Source organism: Labrus bergylta, chromosome 12 (genome assembly GCF_963930695.1).
Source record: "Labrus bergylta chromosome 12, fLabBer1.1, whole genome shotgun sequence".
Taxonomy (NCBI): Eukaryota; Metazoa; Chordata; class Actinopteri; order Labriformes; family Labridae; genus Labrus; species Labrus bergylta.
In genome coordinates this window covers 21682918-21708597 of record NC_089206.1, presented here as the reverse complement: position 1 = coordinate 21708597, position 25680 = coordinate 21682918, and the positions used below count along the sequence as shown (strand labels likewise).

Genomic DNA, 25680 nt, shown 5'->3' with positions numbered 1-25680 from the left:
GTAAGAAGTGTCCATCTTCAGTTTTTACACTGAGAGTCGGTGCCAAACTCCTGTAGGAGATACATCATTATTTTAAAGGCACAAATCATTTATGAGAGTGATTCAGGCAAAAAGGAGGAACTTAAATATCAAATTACTTTACAAAGGAGTTCCCAAATAGTCCACCTGCTGGAGTCCTTTACTGACCCTCTGCCATTTGTTGTATGCCATCCTCTGACCCTCCTCTTCTTCATCACATTTCTGTCCGTCTTGAGGTCCCTGTCCATTAATTAACCTCTGGTATCTTCTTCTTCTTCTCTCTAGTTCTTGACTAAAACAGCTTTTATACACAAGGGGAGGAGCCGGCCGTCCCGTCCGTGTGAACACGGCTCTGACAACAACACAGCCAGCGGGACTCGAGCTTCTCACTCATTGTAGACAGTCATGACTCAGAGACACATTTACACAGGATACAGAGGATACTGCTGTATTTAAAGGAATAAAAAGGTTCATAATAAAGAAGTTAAAGTTATGTCCTCCATCAGTAAAGACAAACAATGAAGTCAAAATTTGACTTCAGACATAAAACACACTGAAGGACAGTTTTCCCGTGACCCAAATACCACAACGGCTTTTAAATACATTACTTCTGTCCATCAGTGAGAGTAATAACATGATTTAACCTCCTCCCCCACACACACTTTCTCTCTCTCTCCCTCTCTCTCTCTCCTCTCAAACATGCAACAACTCTCCCTCACTACACCTACATTACTTTTATCCCACCAGAGTTTGGGGCTTATGGGAAATCGTGTTTTTTGAGGATGTGCAAGCATACAAAACCTTCTCTCTGTGAGGAGGTATCTGTTCTAATTAATACGTGATCTGTTGGTATCTGTAGCAGTTTTGCCAGTTTCTGAGAGCTGAACTGCACGCCCTTCAAGACCCTAATGCTTAGTTTTATAAATCAGACCACCGTCTACCAAAGTCTGTAAAAGGGAAATTATTTGCACATCACATAGTTGCAGAAATACGAACAGAAGAACTTCCACCTTTACTCCATGCCATCTTTTTCTAAATAATTCAATGTCTTTTTGGATCTTTGTCAGCTGAATATTTGGGGGAGGGGGAGAAAAAAAGGGAAACCACACTCACATGAGTTCTTCCTTTGGTGCCCCCTTTTGGACAAAGTGGCCTGTCTTGTCTTTTTGCTGATCTTGTCCTGAACATGGGATATAATGCTGTCACACTTACATAAAACTCCCGAGGCTTTCAGGTTAAGCTGCATGTGTGAACTGAAAAAGCCACATTTCTCACTCTGACTTCATCCCGTGTTTCTCCGGCCAGGCTCCTTGACATTTTTTTCAGAGAAAGTCAGAGTGAGCTGACGTGAGAACGAAGCAGGATATAATCAGGAGAATTCACCTCAAGCGAGTGGGAGGGGGTAATGAGGTTCATTCTGTCTGCACTGCAACAGGTATGATCTCTGTGCACATCATTAAACTGTTTAATTATGTTTTCTGTTCTTTGCCGCTCTTTTGTTTACATCGTGATTCTGTTGAACTACACGTAGCATTGATAAAAAGTCAAATATTTTAATTATGGCATCATTATATATAGTTAATTTCAGAACATTTCTTGACTCAGGAGAGGACTATTTGTCATTAACTTTGGATGAATTCATTTGTTGGAGCAAGAGCCCCCCCTTCCTCCCTCTCTGTGAGTGCACATGGTCCAGTCCACAGCTGCAGCAGAGTTTGCAGACGTTTGTGTGTACTTGCTCTGTGATCTTAAAGCTGAGCCCAAGCTTGGTTTTTCAGAAGCTGATTTCTTCCCCCCTCCCTGACTTAACTTATTCACGATTGCATGAATATGTGTTGGGTTTGCTTCTAAAAAAAATGATAAGACAGCAAAGTCCCAAACTTGTCACATGAAAAATCAGGCTAGGAGTCAAGTGAGCAGAAAAGAAGAAAACAAAACCAGAGAAAGCAGTTTTACAGGCCGTGCATGTGTCCAGCATTTACTCCGAGCCCTTTCTGCAGTCTTCCAAGGATTACACAGAGCCGGCCATTCTCTGTGAGCTGGGACTGAAACCCCCCCCGACAGTGCGAGCAGCCACAGAGAGGCACCAGCTTTACTGCTCAATCTATGACCCACAAGTCAACACAGATTACATCTGATTGGATCGCTGATGGCACGTCTGACCTACAATCTGCTGCGTTCTCATCGCCGTCTCCCTGGGCAAAGGTTTCCATGGGAACAGGCCCTGGGCTCCTCTAATCTGTTGTTGTGCAGCTCTCACTCATCTGGAGGCAGGCTGGATTCCTTTTTGTCGGGCCCATATTCTTCTGCTCTATTTCCTCACTGAGCTCTCTCTCTTCCTCTCTCTCTCTCTCTCCCGCTCGTCCCTTTAGTCTTGTGTTATGAAATAGCTCAGAGACGTCAGCTGCAGGATTACTGTGGACATGACAGCAGTGCAGCCAAGACACAAAACTCCACTCTTTTGAAATCTTAACACCAAAATACATAAGAAACTGTAAACAGCTACGTGTCAAAAACTTTATGCACATCCAAACATGGCAGCCGTACATGCAGCTCAACATTTGTTTCCCATGTAATTGTCATTAACGTGCCGCTGAAAAAGAAGCTTTCTGGTTTCAGGCTCTCCACCAGATGTTGAATGTGGTTGCAGGGATTTACTCCCATTCAGCTAGCAGAGAATTAATGAGGAGCTCCAGCTCTGATGCTAAATGTTCCAAGAAGATCCCAAAGGTATTTGACGTGCCAGAGTCAAAACCACCCACACCAAACCAGGAACACACGAGTCAAAACCTCCCACCCAGTATTTATTTACTTCCTCCCTCAACAATCAGATGAAAACTCTTTGATCTATCGTTCAGTTGAATATGTTGTTGTTGATTTATTTTCTTCTTGCTTTGATTGGTAATCTTTGTTCTCTCCGAGGTCAACTTCTCGGTTAAGGATGGTTTTCTCATGAACGCACCATGAATGCACCATGAACGCACCATGCTTCACCAGGTGTTGGCAATCATGGATGTACCAAGTTAGACTTTAGGATAGGGGGTCCATAGCAACGGTTTTTCATTTTGTACTTTGTTTTAAAGCAGCCAGAAGTGAGACTTACTTAAACATGAGTTATGACTTGTTGAGTAATTGTACACTCAAAGACCTGATGGAAGTGTGATTGTTATCGTTTTAAATGCTAAAACAGTCGATGTAATTTCACCCATGCTTTACTAACAATGGTTTTAACCAGGAAGTATTTAAAGCTCTCTTCAGTCCTCATCTCCTCTTAGACTGAGGACCCTCTTTTTGATTTAACTTCTAAAGTTTTGCACAGCTACCATTTGTGCACATATTTTATGATAAACAGAAAAGCAGAGCTCTAGGAGTAGCTCCTAAGCATTTTTTATTTATTTTTTTGGTTTCTTCCAATCTCCATGAATTTACAGATGACATCATGAAAACCATGCTGCCATGAAAGAAGTCAGGAGAGGGTAAGTTTCTCTATTTCTCCCTGCTACACCATGAAATGCAAGTTACACACTGCTTTATTTTTACTCACTAAAATGCTGTATTTTCAATGTTGCATAAATAATTTACTTTAAAATATTATTATAAAATGTAACTATCTTCTACTGTAAAATACATAATTACAGTATAAAGTAGGGGATTTTTCCTTGTTAATTGCAAATAGCTGATAAGACTTCTGTCATTAAACTGACAAAAATAATATTGTTCTTAATAGTTAGAAATGTAGAAAGACTTATTAATGAATGAACATGTAGCCTATATGTACTAGAGCTCGGGGTTGCACGACTTAGCTTTTTTTTTTATGTCAACAGTAATGTCATGAAGGTTGAGTTGATGTCGACGAGTTTCGAATGAAGTTATCAATAAAACGAGAAAGGGAGTTGCAACAGCTGCAATAAACTATGCAACAATAAAACATGTGCTACAACTCCCATGTGAGCGAGTGCAAAGAAAAGTCAGACTTGGGTAAAAAAAAAAAAGCCTCATGTCGCCGTTTGTCTTGGCCAAAAAGTTGCACTTGAACACACCGCAAAGACTACATCTGACAGCCAACCATCACCTACTAATGTCTGATAAAAAGTTGGGGCAAAAGTCAAGGGGCTTTCCTGAACCTGTGTCGAGAGTTGGAGAGAAATGAAACCTCCCAACAGCCAATCAGAGAGATCCCTCTCACCGACCGTAGAGTCAACATGTCGAATAGGCCAAAAAAAGGAAAAAAAGCACCAACTAGGACCCACGGCCGACAACGTCCTTGGTGTGTCAAGTCAGGGCGTTTAGATTTTCTATCCTGATGAGCAAAAAGTCGACTACATGCGTGAAGCCTCAAACACAGCAGCAAAGTTAACTATTCTACAAGTCCGTGCAAACCCCTTACATGTGCATGTATTAAAAGGTTAGGAGTGTACTGTGAGTAATCTGTGAGTGTTACTGTTGCCCCCGGTCTCCCCTATTCCTTTTTTTTTTTTTAAAGTAGGGCCTACAGACTAGAAGAAGTAAAACGTACCAAAAGAAGAAATTCCCAAGAGAACAAACAAAAATGAAAGTTCCGTGTTATACTTCATTAATAATAGTTTCCTCATTCTCCTCTTCAGACTGAACCTCCATTTAGGATCCAGTCGGTGGGTGCAGCGGGATGCCGGTATGTTTTATCGTTTTTCCGGTGTTGTTCCGCCCCCTTCCTCTTGGTTTCGCCCAAACTGGCCTGAGCAGCAGCTCCTCTGCTTTATCCCCTCTCTGCTGCTGCTGCTGCTGCTGCTGCTGCTGCTGCTGCTGTTGAGGATGAGGAGGATGATGCTCTGCAGCTCTGTATGAGTGCACAGTCAATGGCCTGCTGCTGCTGCTGGACGGCTGCGTGATGAATGCGTTGCCTTTTTGTGGTCAAAAGCCCGGAATAACCGTGATTATGGATATCTTGTATTTTCTGTGGATGCTTCCGTCTGTGTGGGCTGTGGAAGGTAAGCCGGTGTTGAACTGTTTGGCTGCATCAGTGCAGACGAAGGGAGCGCAGACAGCAACAGCTCTATCATTCATGACTACAGGTTTAAACAGCAGAGAGGAAAACAGTCAAGAAGTGTTTCCATGTAGCTCTGCTGAAGCTCACTGTGCTGTGAACGGCTGAGGCTGCAGACATGTTAGCGGGCTAGACAGGAATTAATCTGCCATCCTGCCTTTAAATCTTTTGTTTTCTTTTAATCACGAGAAACCGTGGGGGAAATCATAAATGATTATTTGTGCATCATTTTTTATCCGACCTGCGCCTCGTTATTGCTCATTTGGGCTGGTCATTATCAGGCTGCACCCTATAGTCCAAGTTTCTGCAACATGTGTGCGTTTATAGTGTTGTGCAAAACGTGCAGTGAATGCAAATAATAACCCAAATATTAATGCATGAGTCTATGAAGTCAGAATGTAGTAGAGTTTGTTATGTTCATGGACTGATGATCCTGCAGGATACAGGGCAGTGAATGCACCATGCAGAGAGGGGAGACATTACCTCATTTCACACATTTACTTCACAGATATATCCATCTACATTATTCTCCCATGCCTGAGCCCAATTGTCCTGTGATTTATTTAATTTGCATGCACTGAAACACTGATTTTTGATTTTGATTTTTTTTTACATGGCTTCCTCAGCGCTTGCAAACAACCTCACTGACCTGCTGTGCGGGTCAGTCAGTACAAAGTGATGCTTAGCAGCTGAACATGATTTATACCCACAGATCCTTGACTTAATTTCCAGTTGTGCTTCTAATGATTTAGCAACATGTCTTGTAGATTTGGTTTTATCTTTCAGTTCTTTAGCTATCTACATAATACACAATATTTTTATTTAATAGCACGATGCAGCCGTGATCAGATCGAGTCTGAAGATGTCACCCAGTGGAAACATGGTGCCACTTCAATGAAGAGCTGTAATAAGAGATACTACAGGTTGTACTTGAAGCAGGATGTAAAAGAATTTGCAAGTTATTACCATTTGCGCCGCCATGTTGATGACAAATACGACGGCAAAGCGGGCTCCAAATTCTTTCCAAAGTTTCCGAGTTGCTGTTGTTGTTGCATTTTCCATCTCGGAAATTTAACCATTTCTACATTTTTCCAATGTGTCCAACACGACATGAATGCGACATATTACCCTGATGATGTCACGGTGATGTCATTAGAGTAGTCTCTGTTTAATTCTGAATGCTTCATGTCCAGTTTTGAAGCAGGTGGGGTGTTATTCGATGTGAAATAGTTTGCGTGGCTGTATAGAACAGGATCAGACCTCTCCTTAAAAGTCAACCTGCTGCAGCTTATTTCAGTCAGAATGATACCTCAGTGTTTCACATTATCAAACACATCCATAATTCAGCCCAGAGTCATTGTCTCACAGACGAGTGCTGCCTCGGGCCTCTCGGAGTCTCGTTGGTTTGTTCACCAACATTTTCTGACTGTTCTGCTCCGAGGGGCGTTATACGGTCGACGGAGCTGCAGCAGTGTTGATGATGATGATGATGAATGATTCTGCACTGAGCTGCTCACAGGACCAGTGTCCCTGTGCTTGTGGGTCACTCTCTGGATTAGATTTGAATAGTAGATGGATTATCTTTAAATCCCTGAAACTGTATTTAAGCATGAAGCATTACCAAAAAGCATTTCGGGCAGTCACATTTAAAGGGGCAGGCCACCAGTCTTACACACGCAGACACATTTTTATTTTTTACTTTCATCTTAAGTGTCTCTGGAGGAGATTTGTGGAGTTCCGGATTATTGTTGCATTCAGGTGCTTCTCGGATGGCCCCAGTTTTAGAGTTGGGAAATCGTTCTTCCACATCCAGTGTGTTCTCGTGCTTTCAAATCCGGGAAGTCATATTGTTGACTTAACAATCTGAAAAACAGGAATGCAAGGAAATCCTTCCTGCATATTATCCTTTATGCTGATTATGATGATTTTTTTTCCTCCCCTAAATATCAATATCGGCCCCAAAAATTGCATATTGGTCGAGACCTAGTTTTTTCTTTTTACTGCAGCACTTCAAGAACGTTGCTGTTTTTCTCTTCGACACACCGCCAATGAAAATCATCTAAATTCATGCTGCACGCTAACCACCTTGGAGTCGCACGATCAGACGCCATCAGGACGTCGTCACATACATTCGATCTGTTCTGCATCAGTGGAGGAGCGTGAGTCAGAGTGGAAGAATTGGAAGTGAAGAACTGAAATATAACAGTGAATAAAAAATGAAACACTACTGCATTGAGCACTATACTGCACCGTACATGTGCGACATGTCGACCTTATTTTCTAACTCACTCGGACTCTTTAAACCTTATAGGGAAAATTAAATCTGTCTGACTGTTTATAGTGGTGACTCCTTTCATCAGGGTCTTGATGGTTACTCGAGGCCGTTCACAGCTTCTCTCTCGGGCTTGGAGCCAAATTGTTTTATTTGCCTCCATCAGAGGACGGACTGCTCCACTGATGATGAATCGCTGGAGGGCAGGAAAGTTTTCTCAATCCTTCGCTGCTCATGAGTGTCATTTGTCGCAGCTGCTGGCGGTGTTGGTGCGGTTAAATGTGCTCATATGCCTCAAACCATTTCCTGCAACATTCCCCTCGTCCTCTTGGTGATCTCTGCCCTTTTAACCACGAAGCACAGCACAGACTTTGACCAGCGGTGTATGCGGACATGTGATGCTTTTGCTCAAGGTCTAGCTTCAAAGACAGCGGCTCGATCCTGCAGCACACGGTGACATTTTTTGACGCCAGTGTTCCCCTTTCATTGCTTATTCTCTTATTGAAAAATTTGAGGATGTCCCCTGGGCTGGAGCCGATCCCAGCTGTCATTGGGCGAGAGGCGGGGTTACACCCTGGACTGGTCACCTGTCAATCACAGGGCTGACATATAGAAACAGACAACCAGATACAGTCACATTCACACCTACGGGCGATTTAGAGTCGTGCACAAAGTAATGCACATTAAAAAAAAACTCTTTTCCTGGTTTGGTGTTGAAGACAAATCCTGATGCCTATTTACCTCTAACCAGGATGCAGACGCAACACATTTAACAAAGTGACCCACATAATTGCAGAAAACAGTCTTATCCTTGGATGTATTCAAGACACTGAGGAGCCAAATCGTGGCTAGGGGGGAGGCCTGGGGTAGCATGGACCCCCTTTGGAATCCGATTGGCCACCCCAGGTGCTAAACTGTAATGAGCTATTTGCCCTGTCAGAGGCGGGATTATGTTAGATCGGAAGTATGCATTAGGATGCTTTTATTTAGTAAAACAACCAAACTTGAGAGGTAGGCTACAAAAGCTGGGTCACCTTCAGGTATAATCCTGGATTTTGGGACTACCAGGAGGCATTTTAATTCAGAAATGTAAAGTGGGGCCTGAGAGCTTTAAAGGTGATTTAAAGAAAGGTCAAATAAAAATCTGTCAATCAGGTCAGCTACACGCCTTATTGTGAATAACTCTTATCCTTGAGCAAATCAAAACTGATGAGTCATCAAAACATTCATCCCCCCGTACAGTGTGTGTCGATCGAGACATGAGCTAATCACACCTATTTGATTTTTTGAACCAGGCTGTAAACATGTTAATCTCTGCTGTAAAAACAGGCTTTTTAGAATGGGTGTGTATGTGACTTCCTGTGCTTCTGCAGCCAGCCTCTAGTGGACACCCGAGGAACTGCAGGATTTGTCACTTCATAATTTTTCAACACCGGGGGTTGCCGCTTGTAGAAAGCCTTGATAACCAGCAGCGTGTGACTGCTTATGGTGTTCTCTTATGGCAGGGTTAGTGAAGCCGGATAACTTAAGAGACACCAGTACAGACCCCTGGATCCCCACTGCTAACGCTAACCGCTCAACTGCCATCTTAACCTCACTGATTTATGTAACACATTTCAATCCTGGCAGTTTCAGCCACATAAACCGGCCGATCCAGTCGGCACCGGCCTGCACAGTCGTCTTCCTCTGCCGGGCTTCCCCTCCTCGTTAATTCACACACACACACACAGACAGACAGACTATTTTTACCTGACTGGGCACATTCGCAGCCGAGGAGCACAGATGTTACGGGAGCCCTTCATCATGCCTCCTCGCTGCCTCTCAGCTGGAGCTGCATTGTGCGTAATTGTGTATAACCAGCCGCCGCTGTAGCTGCCTTTCACACTGTGTTGTCTGTTCCCCGAGACGCTGGCACGGAAACCGAGCAGCGGCTGAATGATAATTGTTTCCCTCACAACAGGAAGTCGTGTGAATAGAGACAGAACATGGAGCCGCGGGGAAACTCCTCCAGGAGCGATATTAGAGGCTGAATAATTGATGGCTGTTTTTTTTTAAATTGTGGTGCCTGATGTGAAGATGGTCCTGAGGATTTCCTCTCGAGTTATTACATTACCCAGTTTTATGGGATAGGAGAGCGAAGAGAGAGAGAGAGAGAAATAATGAGGCAAGGAGACGACATGCAATAAGGAGCTGAGGGTCGGTCTGAGGAGTGGAAGCCTTTCATTTGAGCTCCGGGAAAATATTATGAGCACGTTTTGTTATTGGAGCAAAAGAAGTTTCCTTAGTTTAATTTCTCGGTCCCACCAATTATTCAGATTCAGATTCAGATTTTTTTATTGTCCCATTGGGGAAATTTGCATTGCAACAGGAGCACACAGAAGACAAGACACAAGGACAAAACATGGACCAAAACGAATTGGAAAATCAGACAACACAGCAAAATATAAAACCAAATAAAAACAGTGCAGTAAAATCAATCAAGAGCCTGTACCAGAATGGAAATTCAAGTTATTAAAGTGCAAAGTGGAGGTGTGCAAATGTGCAATTCAAGTGCAAACAAGAGCAACAAATAGCTAATTGTTGTTTAACATATTAATTGCACTTGGTAAAAATGAGACCTGGAATTAGGGTCCATGCTGGGTATAATGCAAATACAAAATTATAAAAATTAAAAAAATTTGGATAAACAAATCCAAATTATTATTTGTTTTTTTGCCTCGTTCTGACTTGAATCAATCAATCATCATTTGTAAAGCGCCAATTCACAACAAGTGTTATCTTGAGACGCTTTACAAAAAGAGCATATGGGATAATATGCAGGAAGGATTTCTCCGTTCCTGTTGTCCACACTTCCTCGCCACTGAGGTGGAGATCGGGAGCAGGCCGTGCATGAATGAGGTCAGTGGTGGTTGTGGGTACGACAAAGTCCGATGGTGTGATAGACGTCGGGTGGTAGAAGTGAGTCTGATGCATCGGGGACCTTGATGAAGGCCACAAGCCGAAACGCGGCGGTCTAATTTGTTAATACTATAAGCGTTGCTGGAGAATTTTTTACTTCTTGTGTGCAATGCAAATTACCCGACTTCATCTGGAATGAATTTTGTCAGCCACAAGCACGTGGGCAAGTGCGACCAATGTGATCTCGTTGTGATGATGCTGCTGAAAAAAAAAACTGTCACCATAGAGTCTGAGACCCAGTGCTCTGTCCGCCATCTTGGATAGGTTGTAAGATTTAAGCTGTTATTTCCGCAGTGTCTCTTTTTAAAAGATGTCCTGCATTGTCAGACCTCCAACATGGAGAACTCCCGCTGCGAGGGACGTGTGTGAAAGAGGAGCCCTGGAAAGGGGCATGCTGCAAATTTTCAGGAGGAGCATGTGTGAAAGGGGATTTTTGAAAGGAAGTTGAATGCAAAACAGCAAAATCTGTCCACTGACTGCAGACCTTGTAAAAAAAAAAATGTGTGTGAATGTTGGTCGATGTGTGAACATAGCAGGTGATATTCTGCATCATTCCCAGTGTGGAGTGATGATGTCATCAGACTTTGTGTTTCCTCCTGTTGGGAAAACTTTTGTAAGGATATTTACACATCGTCCCCCCCACCCCGTCCCCGTCCCGGTCACCTGACCCAAACGGGGTATTTGAAATTGTGAGATAACGTCCGACAGATAATCTTCTGCTTTGAGGTGTTGAAATGAAAAGAAGTTGAAGTGTGAAAAGGTCTCAAGAGAAGTCAGGGTGAGGTGTGAAACGACGGCTGACGGCTGGTGTGTCACCTCCAATCAGCGGTTTTCAGTCAAAGACGTACCCGAGGGTTAGACACAAACATCTGGAGATATTTCTTTAGTTAGTTTTCTACAGGAGATGAATGTGCACCAATGCTGTTTTATTTTTAAGTTCAACCTTGAAATTTATCACACGAACTTACTCAACCCTCCATTAGTCCTCATCCCTCAGAGGCGACACTTTGTGAGCGTCCTTGGAGGGAAGCCAGCCTCAGCTTCGGCGCCCTTCCCTGACATTTCTCAGTGGAAGTCAGTTAAATAAGCCAATCAATATTCGGCGCTGGACTCAGCACAGTGCTCTTTAGCCCCTGGGAGCAGAGTGTCAAAACATGCAGCGCTAAAACAGCTCATGACCCAGATCTCCAGTGGCCTTTGGTCGCTGCACCAAACTTGGGAATTGAGCTCCGTGACTGTGTGAACGTGTGTGAGCATGACGGAGAGAGCAGCGAGGCCATCGCACATCGTCAGTGTGCTGGATTATATTTTCATCTTTGATTTTCAACATCCTCTCTTTCCACTTGATATCTAATGAAGCTTTAAAGAGGACATATTCTCCCCCTCCTCCACCTTTTCAAACAGTCCCCTGTGGTCTAAATGAAACATCTGTGCTGTGCTTATGTCAAAATATAACATGAATCAAGCACCAGAGGAGGTTTGTGACCCTGTATAAACCAGCTCTCTCAGAACACTCCGTTTTGGTGTGTGTGTCTCTTTAAATACAATGACCCCCCACCCCCCCTGAGTTTTCCGGGTAGACATCACTCCTCTGTAGCGAGAATAAAAATGGCGGACCTGTGCAAAAGTTTTGTTCTAGGCTGGGGGTGTAGTCCATGGGTGGAGATACCAGGGGAGGGGAAGGGATTTTGTTTTGCCAGAATCCCACTGTGACATCACAAGGAGAGCACATTTGAAACAGAGCATTTTTCTCTGTGTTGTAAGACTTATGCAGACCACAAACAAAGGACTGGATCTGTTTATTTCATGTTTTGTGGGTCAGTAGACACTCAGGTTACCCAAATATATGTTCAAAAACACTGTAGAAGTGGATTTTTCAGAATATGTCTCCTTTAATAGGATAGTCAGTGGGCGGTCATCTTACTGTGACATGTGAATGTAATAAACTAATGGACTCTTTACACAACAGCCTCTGCCATCAGGGTGTGAATGTGTAGGTGTGAAAAGTACTTTGAGTTGTCAGAAGAGTAGAAAACCCATCAACGCTTCAGTCAGCCAAACTCAATCCAGAAACAAACCGGTGACCTCATGTTGGCGACTTCCTTCATTTAGACGGTCTATGATCAGAGCACACAAGTGATCCTTGCATAAGTCATGTGCTGTGTCTCATGCACCGCCTTTGAATACACTGTGTACATCATGTGTGATGTACGACTCTCAGCAGAGCGGTGTCGCCTCGACTCACGTCTCCAACATGGTCGTTATGTGCTTAATGTAATGATGAACGCAAATTTAACCGCGTCTTTTTTTATGCCAGATTGCAACCCATCGAAGCATTAATGGCACCGCTTATTAACTGTCAAAATATTTTGTTGCTCTCTTGACTTCAAAGACTTTTTAATTAAATCCTTCACCCTATGAGGAAGTGATTCTGTCATCGTGGTGCTCGTAGTGCGCTGCTTTTTGCAGGAATTTCCGTTTGAAGGAAAACCCCCTTTCGATGTTCACTTCAGCATTTCAGAGTCAGATTTCGTCCTGCTGCATTATTTGTAAAAGGAGCTTATGAATCCACATGGAAGCATTACAAACTACCCAACCCCGAGTCACACCACGTCCTGCTGGCAGACATTACGTTCTCCCAAAGGTGAAAGGCTCGAGTACTTGAGTGCATTCTCCCCAACTAGACACTTAGACTGTGAACGCAGCGAAGCATAACTTTTTAGCAAAGCATTAATCCACTGAAGCATGTTTTCTTTCCTCAGGAGATCAGTGTGATTTAGTCCTTGTGACATCTGCTCAATCATTCTCTGCACCGAGCGAGTTACCCGGAGTAATGAAGAAGGCTGACAGACAGAACGGGCGGAGTGTCGGCTGCACATTTCAAGTCTGAACTCTCCACTAATGCTTTTAATTTTGAGAACACGGACGTCATTCATTCACAGCACTAAGTAAAAAATCAAGGAGAATGAGAAGGAAAACAAAAGAGGATTTCATGATGCAAAGGGAAATGTTTACTCTCCGAGTCCCGCGGCTTAAAGGACAGATGTCTGTTATCGTGGAAAAGCTAAATTTGATGAAACGTTCAAAACTCAAGACCCAAGAAAGTTTATTTTGTCTTCCTAGAGCTGAAGGCGATGTCTTAAACAGTCAATATTCATTCCTCATGGAGAGCAATTTGTTGTCATCTGCAGTCAGTGGTTCCTTTTGATTTTATCCGTGTGCTAAAATGTTTTGTGCAACATGTGTGATGAGCAGTATACTGTATGTTGTATACCGTTTATCCTTCTTCCTGCATCTTATCCAAGCAGCAACCTCTGGTGTTGAAAAATGCAGCCAATGCAGAAGTTTAATATCCTGCAGTTCCTCGAGTGTCCACTAGAGGCTGGCTCCAGGAACACAGGAAGTCACATACACATGACTGGCAAAAAAGTTGTTTTTGCAGCATAAATAAACATGTTTACAGCCTGGTACAAAAAAAACGGGATAGGTCTGATTAGTTATTGTCATCACTGGCACACACTGTATGAATTTTTTTGAAACAACTCCGTTTTGATTATCAAAACGATACGCGTTATCCATAGTCAGGTGTGTAGCTGACATGATTGACAGGTGGGCGCGGCGTAACGGTTTGTCAGGAAGCTTAAAACCTGCCTCAGCTCCAGCTCTCAGCCTGTCGTTAGGTTGACTGAAAGTTAGGCTGAGACAGCATTTCCAACATGGCGGCTGCTGCTGATGAGCCTCCAGAGCCCCCTGCAGGAACAGATGGCTGACGTCACTTAGGCTTCAAACATTCATATTTACAGTTCATGATCTTATCCCATTTTTCAAACCTGGTTCAGTTTTGGCTGATGGCTGTTGATCATGAGATTTCAGCCTCTTTAAGGTTGGGTCTTTTACCTGCTTTTTGTAAAGTGTTATTTATTATTTAAATGATAAGAAAAGGGGGAAAAAAAACCTGTCAGGCGTGGAAGTCCTGGCATCACTCCTCGACAGCTGCTTTGAGGTAGTGTGATGTGTTTTCTGCAGTGTGTCACTCATCAGTACGTCTTCAAATCCCAGTTGTGAATGAAATGACAAGTGATGGTAGCAAGTGATGAGAGCTGTCAGCGAGTCAGTGGAGACGGACACTTTTACTGTTCTGCACAATTCTGCTGCTCTTTCCTCGAGCATATTTCCCTCTCTCGTAGCCGTCGTTTGAACGCCGGCTCGACGAATGCTGTCAGCTCACAGATCCTTCTCCTGCCACATAACTGACAGTGAGCATATCAGTCAGCATTTTCATTATAAGGGTAATCTCCACTCTGGTATACCTTCTCAATTGTGTGTACTAACAGGTGTGTAGGTGAAGTTTATTTTCTACAGCAGACCTCTCAAAGTGATTCACAATAAAGAATCTGCAGGTATTTTTATTCTTGGTCTAAGAACAGGAGAAGTGATATCCCAAAATGTGAGCGCATGGTATTTTATGGACGAGGGTACATTTCAGCGTGTTTCAGCTAGTAGAGTAGAAGAAGAAGAAGAAGTGCAGTGAGGCTGATGCTTGCATGCAATGCATCTAGTCGGCTCTGCAAGCAGTATACCGTAACACACGCTGATGAATTTATTGCTCCAATTGCCTACATATACCGTCAACACTGATTGGATATTCATGTAAAATGTAGTAGGGAAAAAAACCTTTTGCTTTGAAGTCTGTCTTTAAAGGTGACATATTCTGTAAAATCCACTTCACCATGTTTCTCTAACTCTAATATTTGTCTCTACTCTGTCTACAAACCCCCCAATGATGAGAAAAGTCCATCCTGTCCGTCTTCCACCTGCTTCTCACCGTAAACAATAGGACATGGAGCGAGAAAGACCGAGACACCCAAGCCCTACCAGAGAGGGGGCGTGGTCAGACACAGCTCATTTACATATTTAAAGGTACAGACACAGAAACAGCCTGTTCTGAGCAGGGCTGAAATAGAGGGGTTTATAGACATGATCAAATACAGGATCAGAGTGGATTTAGAACAAGAAACTTCACACACATGGTTTGAGGAGCTCTGAGACTTATTGAAACTTTTAGAAAAGGAGGAGGATATGTGACCTTTACATTGCATTTCTAACTGACTGGATATGGATGTGAGTGAGGGTTGCCTCTCCTGATCTCCGTAGTATAAATAAAGGTTGATTGATTGATTGGTTGGTTAGTGTTGCATTTCTGTATGTAAATGTATGCATCCCACGCTGCTGCAAAAAAACGATTTCCCCCACTGAGGACAAACAAAGTTATTGATTGGTTGGTTGTTGTAATCGTTCGTCACCGGTACTTCACAGTGTTTCATGATGTGGAAATGAGTATTGAAAAACAAATAATGATTGCAGCCACCAGTGACTCTGTCAGTGCACACAGGGCAGTTTTCACTGTTTTTAAATTTCCTTCTCCTGTGGTGTACGAGAGGAAAGATGATTGAACGTCATGGTCGTTCTTGAGGACGCAGACGACACTCATTCTTGACTGGTTTTGTCATTTTTTCTTGTTAGTTGTAAATTTGAAATGTTTTAAGAGATGGAAGGAGAAAACTCCCTCATTGACTTTAATTTGGAGCCTGCTTCCTTTTCTTTTCTGCTCATTAACTTCCTCTTGTGCCTCTGCATGAATCTACTGTATGCAGCTTCAATCTGTGGAGTGGCTGATTGCATCCAGGCCAGCAGGCAGCCTGAGGCACAGATGCTACAGTATCTGTTCTGATGTGCAGGAGAGGAGAGTACGCCGAGCTCACATGGCACTCACTGTCATACCTTTCCCTCAGAGCTCGCCTCCATCTGTTGCAAAGTGTCATGGGAAAATAGCAACCAATGTTTTTTAACATGCTCCAGGCCTCAAGTAATGGAACCAGGCACATTTCATACAGCATAAATATGAGAAAATACTGCTGCTGGAATAAAACAACTTTACAATATGTGAATTAATAAAAAGTATCTCACCATTAACAAATTATGTTTTGCCCTCATGCGACGACAACCCCCCTGTTAACCCCCCTTTGCTTGGCTTTACCTTGCACCACCTCAAAGTGGATTACTATCAGAGCTTTAGCCCCAGATGCCAAGGACAGGAATCCCATATACAGCCACATGAGGAGGTAAAAATGCTGACAGGCTTCCAAACGGCATATGAAAGTTTTCTTTTAGGAAGAAAGGATCTGTAACGTCTAGTTTCTTAAAGGGCGAGCACCAAACAAATATGGAGTTTTTTTGGAGTGTGAATCATGGAAACTACTTGAGGGGATTGGCACAGATAGTTGGACTGAGTTCCCTCTGCAGTGTGTCAGGGATCACACTCAGACATCCTAGAAAGCTGGGAGGAGAATATAAGCTGTTCCTCCAAAAGGCACAAGATGAACTATAGCTGGAAAAAGTGAATGTTTCAGAAGACGCACAGATCTCTGAAGGCATGCAGGCCCCTAAGATTTCTGATATGTAAGACAAAGCTTTTGGCAGCTGCATTGCCCTACAAAGGCAAAAGACCTTAAGTCTCCAGAGTGTAGAACTGAGAAAATTGACTTTAAAGTCTTTTTGTTGTCCAGCCAAATGAGTTGCAGACAGAATATTGGAAATGTGGCAATTCTTTGTCTTTTTAATCAGGTTATTAATGTCCATAAAAATCTTGAGTTTAAACATGACCTTTGACCCTTATTTGGAAGTTAAGGTACTCTGCCGTTGCATTGCCTGTACAATAATAAGGGGTCATGCCAAGGCAAAAGGCGGTAACTTCCATTTGTTAGCTCCCTTTGTTGCTGATCACTATATTAAATCAGTATATGATAACATAGACATGAAATCTAGTGATCATGGCACAATTAAGTGCTTGATGACAGATAGTAAAGCAAAGGCATAACACCTTAACTCCACTGCAGTAAAACAGTAACTTCACTTTGATCCGCAGCAAAACAAAGGCAGAAGACCTTAACTCAGTTTGAGTATTCCTGAATGCTGCAGTTCAAAGGCAAAGACCCTGATGAGTGAAGTTACTGGACTCTGCCTTGGTTTCTCCAGGGCTTTTGGAAGTTAAGGCAAATACAACCTACTATTTTCTCAAAAGAACAACTCAATTGACTCAAGATATTTGTCCACATGATAAAGCACATCTGTAATGTTCCAAAAATGACAAAAACTCATTTCAAGTTACTGCCTTTTGCCTTTGTAGGGCAGTGCAGCCCAAACCTTCAACGAACCCACCTGCTGTGTGAAATAAATCACACAGCAGGGTTTTTTTAAGGAAAAAAGGAAAAATAACAAGGTTCTCGTTCTTCCTGACTTATCTAAGAAAAGTGTCTCTGATGTCACTTTACATGTGCAACCTTTCACCAGAGCACGCCGTGTACTGTCTGCAGAGCAGGTCACCTGGTCTGTAATTATCCATGCTCATTGCTTCTGTCATAGATGATGTGGTCTGGATGCTCCACGCAGGTGTTTAGTTACACGTGTGTGTGTGTGTGTGTGTGTGTGTGTGAGCGGAGAAATAAGGAAATTAATCATCCTAATGAAGTTAATTGTGTCATTAAAGGTGGTGCTGAAAGCTGCACGGCGGCGACATTAAAACAAAGTAAATTTCACTGATGTGTCCCTGTGGGTTTAATCCAGCGTGGCGTTCAGAGCGTGGCGCAGCCTACAAGGATTATGTGTGCTGGACTTGGCCCACTCTCTCCTCCTCTTTGCCCTACTTTTCATTGAATCATGCAGAGAACGGCTGAACAAGAGCTCTCTCTCTCTCTCTCTCTCTCTCTCTCTCTCTCTCTCTCTCTCTCTCTCTCTCTCTCTCTCTCTCTCTCTCTCTCTCTCTCTCTCTCTCTCTCTCTCTGTATGTATAAATATATACTGCAGGAATGTAGGGACAGATGGAGCCAGTGGGAAGGGGAGGGAGACGTTGTTGGACAGAAGAAAACAAGAGAGAGAGAGAGCTGCTAAGACCGATGAGAACGAGCAGCGAAACCAACACACTGAAATATAAATATAATCACTTAATGAAAATCATTCATAGATTTTATTAAGCCGAGTCAGTCCTCAGGGTTCCAGCTTTTTCTTCAGCAGGATGTCATCAGTGTAAATATTAAATAGTTCCTTCACGTCATGTTGCTTCCAGCAGAAACCCCTCCAAGTCTTTCTCAAACTGCAGGGGCTAAGGAGCTAACATGACAAATGTTTAGTCACGGAAGGAGGGCAACATATACTAATGCACCCCCCCCGCCCTCGCCAGCCCATGCTGTCCCCATTTTCTGTGCTCCAGCTCCCATCAGCAGCAGCAGCTCCAGCCAATGGCGGCCCGCCTGCATTTTAAATGCACAACTGCAGCGCTGCTCTTCATTATTAACAAATGTATTAACTCGTCTTGGTTCTCCTCTCTGTTTGATCAGGACTGAGGTCTGAGGGTTTGCAGCTCTGAAGAAGTGAAGGAAAATATCGACTCATGATTTATCCCGTCATATTTTCTGTTAATTTACGACTGTGAATTTTAGTCTGATAGTTTACATGCAAAGATTCATTTTAAAGGTCCAATCAGTGAGATGTGTAGTGAGTGAAATGATAAAGTGATCTTACTATATGATCAGACGTTAAGGAAACATGCTATGTTGAAGTGCTGGCTTCTCTGACAACAATGCAGCAGCCAGTATGTCCTCCTTCTAACTTTAGATTCTGGTCCTGAATGCTCTGGATTTGTTTGGAGGCGACCTTTTAAGGCGACCCCCCGACACGGCCGTTTTGGACGCCCCTCTGTTTGTCAGATATGAGAGCAGTTATCAGGTCAAACCAACAGGTGTTGCAGTGATGGGAGCGGGCAAGAGAAGTGATTCAGATAGAAGTGATTGTACCCGACCTAAAAAGCCTCTGAATGTTTCTAATAAGCTCCACGAGCAGAAACGTGCTCAAACTAGGATCAATATTGGAGATGCTTTTGAAAAACGGAGAGAGGTTAGAACACAGAAAGGTTTACAGACCCATGCAGAGCTGGATAAACACTGAAGCTTCAGTGTCCACCACATGGTGACCTGTGTGAGCATCCACTCTAGAGAGGAGGGGGGAGACAGCTCTCTAATGTTTTGAATTTAGACTGCAGTACTCATTTTAAACACTAGGTGTCAGAGCTACATATTGCTCCTTTAATAGATAACTGAAGTGGTTCAGATAGAAGTGTTATTGCAGGACGCTGCCTGTCTTTTATTTTATAACCATGCACTTCCTTATTTTGAGGATATCTGTTCTTACATTTCTCTGAGTATCATAAAAAACAATACAAATACAATCATGACAGATAAGTTGTGCAAGATTTCCAACACAATCCAGTCAGCCGCAGTGTTACTAATAATTATTATGTTTTTTTTGTTTTTTTTCAGGATGGCTGCTTTTAAAAGTCCTAATTGTGTCGTTTCCTCCTTCCCCTCCCCGAGGGAAATAACCGTCCATTTAGCCGCTAATTGCTCCGCTATGTTAACGGCCAGTCTTTAACTGTTCCTGTCTGCTGTTTGCGGCTGAGTAGGTAGCGTACAGTAGGTTCATTAGAGCGTTTTCACTGTAAATATCCGGGTTAATGAGAGCACCGAGGCCAAACTGAAAGAGTCAAACTGTTAGCTTAAATTAAGATTTCAAAGAGAGCTATGCTTGGGGTCTGAAGCCAAAGCCCAAGTTCTTATAATAAAGGGAAACAGACTTCAGGGGACACTTTCAAAATGAAGAAGAGCTCCTCCACTAGATTACATTTTCTTCTGTGTAATATTCATAATGAATGCTTGTAAAGAACTAATGAAACACCCATCGGCTGTGTCACCGGTGCACCACAGAGACTCATTCAGATCTGGGCTCTCCTCTGTCCCTCCTTGTTCCCTTCTTGGCTGAGTCTGTGGGAATCGGTTGCGGGTCAGTGCTCATGGCCTCTTTTATTCCTGTTTAGCGGTGGCTCTGACACCTGGCTCGCCGCTCCCTCCCAGCTCCTCATTAATCGCTGCTGATACTAACCGGAAGCGAGCAGCCGGAAAAATGGGCCATTTAAGATGCAACAGTGGATGCTGGCACTTCAGCCTGACACTGAAAACCCAACACAAGAATCATAATAATAATGCAAAGTTCTCGTCTTTGTGCTGACTTGGATTTAATTCACCTTCTGGATTTGTAATGTTACTGTTAGGTGAGATAAAAGTCCCCATGAATTAGTGATGTAATCAAGACCACACTAACCCAGACCAAGACATTTAGGGATCGAGACCAAGTCAAGACCAAGACCATAAATATCACTGAAAAATAACCAAGTTGTGTGAAGGGTGTCACTCACTCAGGCCGTAACACCGGGAAGGTTGCAGCCCTAACCAGGGATAAAAATCAAACTACAAATGAACTGAAGTTATTCGTTCATTTAAACAGAGGCGTTTTCCTTCTGATCAATGGGGGCCCGTGAGTGATGGTCTTGATTTAAAATCCAGAGTCCGCCCAGTCTGTGACAGATACCAGGCCGAGTAAAAATATGTTTGATTCTGAGTCTAGACCTTCAATGATTTTGAGTACAACAACACTTGAGGATCATCTGGACAAATACTTGGTTGCAACAAGCCTAGGATCAGGCCACGCCCCCTGATTGGTAACAGGGCAAATCGGGCCTAAAATCTGGACTAAACCATCTAGTTTGAAGCCGGACTTAGTGGGTCATAAATCATCATGTAGGCAGGAAGTTTTTCTGTGTGGTTTGACCTTTCGTATACTGACTGCCTTTAGCTCACTGAAAAACTCACCTTTAGCAAAACTCCTTCCAGGGTGAAGATTTTCAGAAACCCTGGATAAGGTGTTTCTGTGTAGACGGGGAAAACTGAGTTTTGTCTGGCCTATCGTCACGCTGTGCGCCGGTTTCTCCTCCGTTTGACATCACTTTTGTTGACATGAGATTAGTGCGATGGCAGACGTAACCAAACTAGCGCTGGTGCTAACGATGCTAACTGGACTTTTTACATGCATACACAGTTACTCTCCCTCTATGTTGACGAGCAGAGACGCCTGATTGGATTACTTTGTAAAATGAAATGGTCGTTGCAGGGGAACGGTGTGAACATTTTAGCATGACATTTAGAAGGACATCGATGTTGACCTGGCGTGCTCACTACAGCTGTAACAGTGCGTTTTCATGTAGGTGACAATGTTTTTGAGAACTGAGCGTGTGTGGACGGGATTATTTTTTGAAACGGATGAAAAATCTCAGTTTTAAAAAATACCTGCCTACGTGTGGACTATGGCCTGATACTCCAGCGGTTCCCGTCGTGCTGACTGTAGAGAGCCTGCTGGTAGAGTCGCCCTGTTGTAATCCCTCTGCCTCCCTGATGTCTCTCCAACAGCTCTGCATCTTTAACGAGCGTCTTTGGAGTCGTGACGAGGTTAAATGAGGATAAATTTAGGACTCTTCCAGACAGTCCCTCCTCGAGGCTTTCGAGGTGTTGCACAGAAAAATAAAGTGACAGAATCAGATGTGACGGAGAAGCTGTGTGATTAATGAAAAAGGAGAAGTCTAATTTATCACCTCTGCAGACCTGTGCAATCACAGCTGGATGTTTCCACAATGTAAACGATATATAGTTAGACTCTTAGAGGATGTTCCAGAAGCTGCAGTTTGAGTTTGTTTGCATCACAGGAATCTCGGGCTCTTTTGTTTCAGGAGTTTAAAAAAAAGACTGATGATGATTCCAGTATGTCCTCCTTCTAACTTTAGATTCTGGTCCTGAATGCTCTTGATTCTTTTGGACCAGAGAAGGTAGGCGCTTTTAAGGCCACCCCCCCACATGGCCGTTTTGGACGCCCCTCGGTTTGCCAGATATGAGAGCAGTTATCAGGTCAAACCAACAGGTGTTGCAGTGATGGAAGCGGGCAAGAGAAGTGGTTCAGATAAAAGTGATTGTACCCGACCTAAAAAGCCTCTGCATGTTTCTAATAAGCTCCACGAGCAGAAACGTGCTCAAACTAGGATCAATATTGGAGATGCTTTTGAAAAATGGAGAGAGGTTAGAACACAGAAAGGTTTACAGACCCATGCAGAGCTGGATAAACACTGAAGCTTCAGTGTCCACCACATGGTGACCTGCGTGAGCATCGACTGTAGAGAGGAGAGGATAGGGGCAGACAGCTTGCTTTAATGTTTCCAAATTTGGACTGCAGTACTCATTTTAAACACTAGGGGTCAGAGTTACATACTGCTCCTTTAATGTAATAATTGTTTAATTTGTAAATCACTCTTAATGAAGAAGCTGCAACCAGAAAGGCAGACTTGCCGAAGGAACAATAAACTTTGGATTCTTATTTCTATCCATTTAACGCAGACTTAGGAACATGGAGGAAGGCAGAGATTATTTTCTCAAGTTCAACATCCCGTTTGACTTTCTTTAAAACCACTAAAAGAGAAGCTCTACTCAGCTGCCGACTCGGGGGACGACGTGAATAATTAATTCATGTGCAGGATACAGAGTCCTAGCAGCATGGTTTCACCTGACATGGTGGTGGAGGGGCGGCATGGAGAGCATCACCTCACTCTGAGGCTTGATGGGCGTTGTGTCAGAGAGAACAAGGAGCCTCCAGGGGAAGGCGGCGGCGGCGGCGCCGGTGGTGGGGCTGTCAAGATGTTCTCTTCTACAGCAAGATTCGGAATAAAATTAGATCAGTTTAAAAAATGCAAAGGGCCGTGTAGGTAGGAGCAGGAACTGGTGTGATAATAAAATGCAATCTGAGGAATTCAGTTTGAGAAATAAATGCATGGAGGTTCATCTACCAGTAAAACAGTTACATGCATCATAAAATCAAGAAACACTGAAAGGCTGTCTCTCTGTTGTGTTAGCTTGAAAAAAAATAAAAACATTTGGGGGAACGTCCCCTTATCAAGCTCTGTGTCCCGGGTCCCCACAAACCTCTACTAAACACTAATATGTCCTGGTTTTGATCAGTCCCTGTCCTGTTTTAACCAACCAAAACAACACACCATGCTTGCTACTCTTATTTGTCTGTATATTTGTCAATCAGTGTTGTTCTGGAACCTGTTGCTTAGCGAGCCCAGCTCATCATATCAACAGGACCTGCTGCTCCAGGAGAGTTACAGCTTACTTCAAAAAGTACCATCCAATTAATGCGCATTCACAACCATATTGAACAGAAACGGTGGGTTCAGGCTGGAAGTTGTTGTGACCTATTCATTGAGGCAAACGCTGCTGACAACACACTTTAACAGGCTTCTCGGGAGGAAAGCTTTCAATCTGCACAGGCCACCTCGTGTGACCCGTGCAGATTGATCCATGAGGGTTTGTGGTCAAATTGAGGTTAGATTTAGAGCCTATCCTGCACGCTTTTGGTATGGAGTTTAAGGAGTACATAATTCCAAAAATAACAGTTTTCTTTTTTTTTTTAGAGCAGGCAGGATTTCACAACCAGCTGAACTCCTTCATTTGTTTCAGACACTGGAACATTAAGTTATACAAAACAGTGATGTTAACACACAAGTCGGAAAAGGTTCAGCTTTTTATTCTTGATACTCTCTTTCTTATCAATCTCAGAAAAGACAAGCCAGTTTTTTTGGTACCCAGTTCTGATGCCTGTTTTTAACACACAGTGTTTTTCATAGGCTGTGCACTGCATGATTCAGGCCGATTTAGACCCGAGTCGTAGGACTGATTCTAAAGTCTGGAAGAATTTCTGCCCGATTCTGCGTCTGTAGTCACTAATAGTGGTCAATAGTGTTGTGGCTAATCACGACCTGATCAGCTGCTCCTGACAGGTGGGATGACTGTGTAGCTTTTCAGTCGTCCAGGTCACCGTAAATTCAAAGCTTGATCCAAAGACAACTGGACTGGTCGAAGATCTTAAAGATGTTTCCCCTCTCTTCAGTTCTGAACATTAATGATTGGATTATAACATTAATAGTTATTTTATAGTCTTTGCTGTGTTTCCCAGAGGCCAAACACTCGATTCAAGCCAAATAATATCTTCTGACATCAGCGGGGGCTGTTTTTATTTTTAGCAATTATAATCGTGAGTCAGATTTTAAATGATGGCTCCTGTTTTCTGCTTAGCTGCAACTCAAAAGTTTATTCACCTTCTATGTAAATGCAAAATGTGATATATATATATATATATATGTTGCATAAATGATGTGATGATGTCATATAAACCCTTATCTCTCTTTCTGTGTCTCCTGCAGAAGTACTGATGGATTCAACCACAGCAACAGCAGAACTGGGCTGGACCATCTCGCCGTCACAGGGGGTGAGTGGAGTAAACCAACACAAGAGGAACAGTGTGTAAAACATGCATGAGGATGCTTTGTACAGTATGGACCTTTTTAAGAAACACTATGAGAGAACCTAAGAAGAAAAACGTCTCTTTAGTGGGACTCCTAACTCAAAGACTTCTGAAACATGACAAGAAGCTCCAGTCAGACACGTGTGTGTTCATGATGTATATTCTGAGTACAAACATGAATAATCAATGTGCAGATATGCACTTTATATAACACAAGACGGCTTAATGTACATGTCACTCGGCTTTGAGCGTCTCAGATGTAGACAGCAGACAGCTCTGAGCAGGAAGCAGCCGCTCATAGTTCATTCCATGTTGTAACACTTAAAACGATTTTGTCTGCTCCACTTTTACTCCTCGTAACTCATGCAGACAGTGACTCAAAGAAATTAGCAAAAATAATAATTTTGTTGTAGCAATGCAAATCCTCTGACAGAGTTTGTTAAGACAAACGTTAAGCACTTTTTAGTTTTGCATACTCAAGCATTAATTCATGTTTTTGCTGTCTGTGTTTATTTACAACAGCCAGGGTTTATTACCAACCTCAGCTGTTCTCCAAACTCACCAACAAACTCTTAATTGACTGTTAATTCACTTAAGTCTTTTTCTCATGGTCCTTTTTATTTTTTATTTAACACTCCTTCAGCCATCACCTGGTGAAACCCTTCCTTTTCACATGTGCCTTTTCTTGGATTGAGTATAAGACACAAAAAAGTATTTAAAGGTCACATATCCTCCTCCTCTTCTTCAGTCAGTGTAAATAAGTCTCAGAGCTCCTCAAAACATGTATGTGAAGTTTCTTGTTCTAAATCCACTCTGATCCTGTACTTGATCATGTCTATAAACCCCTCTATTTCAGCCCTGCTCAGAACAGGCTGTTTCTGTGTCTGTACCTTTAAATATGTAAATGAGCTGTGTCTGACCACGTCGCCTCTCTGGAAGGGCTTGGGTGTCTCAAGTCTCGCATACTCAGAGGACAGAACAAACACCTAGCTGTGGGAGTGTCACCCACCTGGGGGAGGGACTACTGCCCTTTGTGATGTCATGAAGGGTAAATCTCCAAACGGCCTGTTTGAGCACACATTTTCTGAAAAGTGGAGCAGGCAAAAGACGGAGAGGA

The 25680-nt window shown here is 43.1% G+C and overlaps 1 protein-coding gene across 1 annotated transcript in view; it reads left to right on the top strand.

The window, feature by feature from the left end:
- The first annotated feature begins 3995 nt into the window (after positions 1-3995).
- The window catches only part of ephb2a (eph receptor B2a), a 48445-nt gene continuing 26760 nt past the window's right edge, over positions 3996-25680 (top strand). Inside the window, exons 1-2 of the mRNA XM_065961494.1 lie at positions 3996-4985; positions 24463-24527. Coding sequence (XP_065817566.1) covers positions 4886-4985; positions 24463-24527 — 165 coding nt within the window. The 5' untranslated portion in view covers positions 3996-4885. The remainder of the gene's footprint in view (positions 4986-24462; positions 24528-25680) is intronic.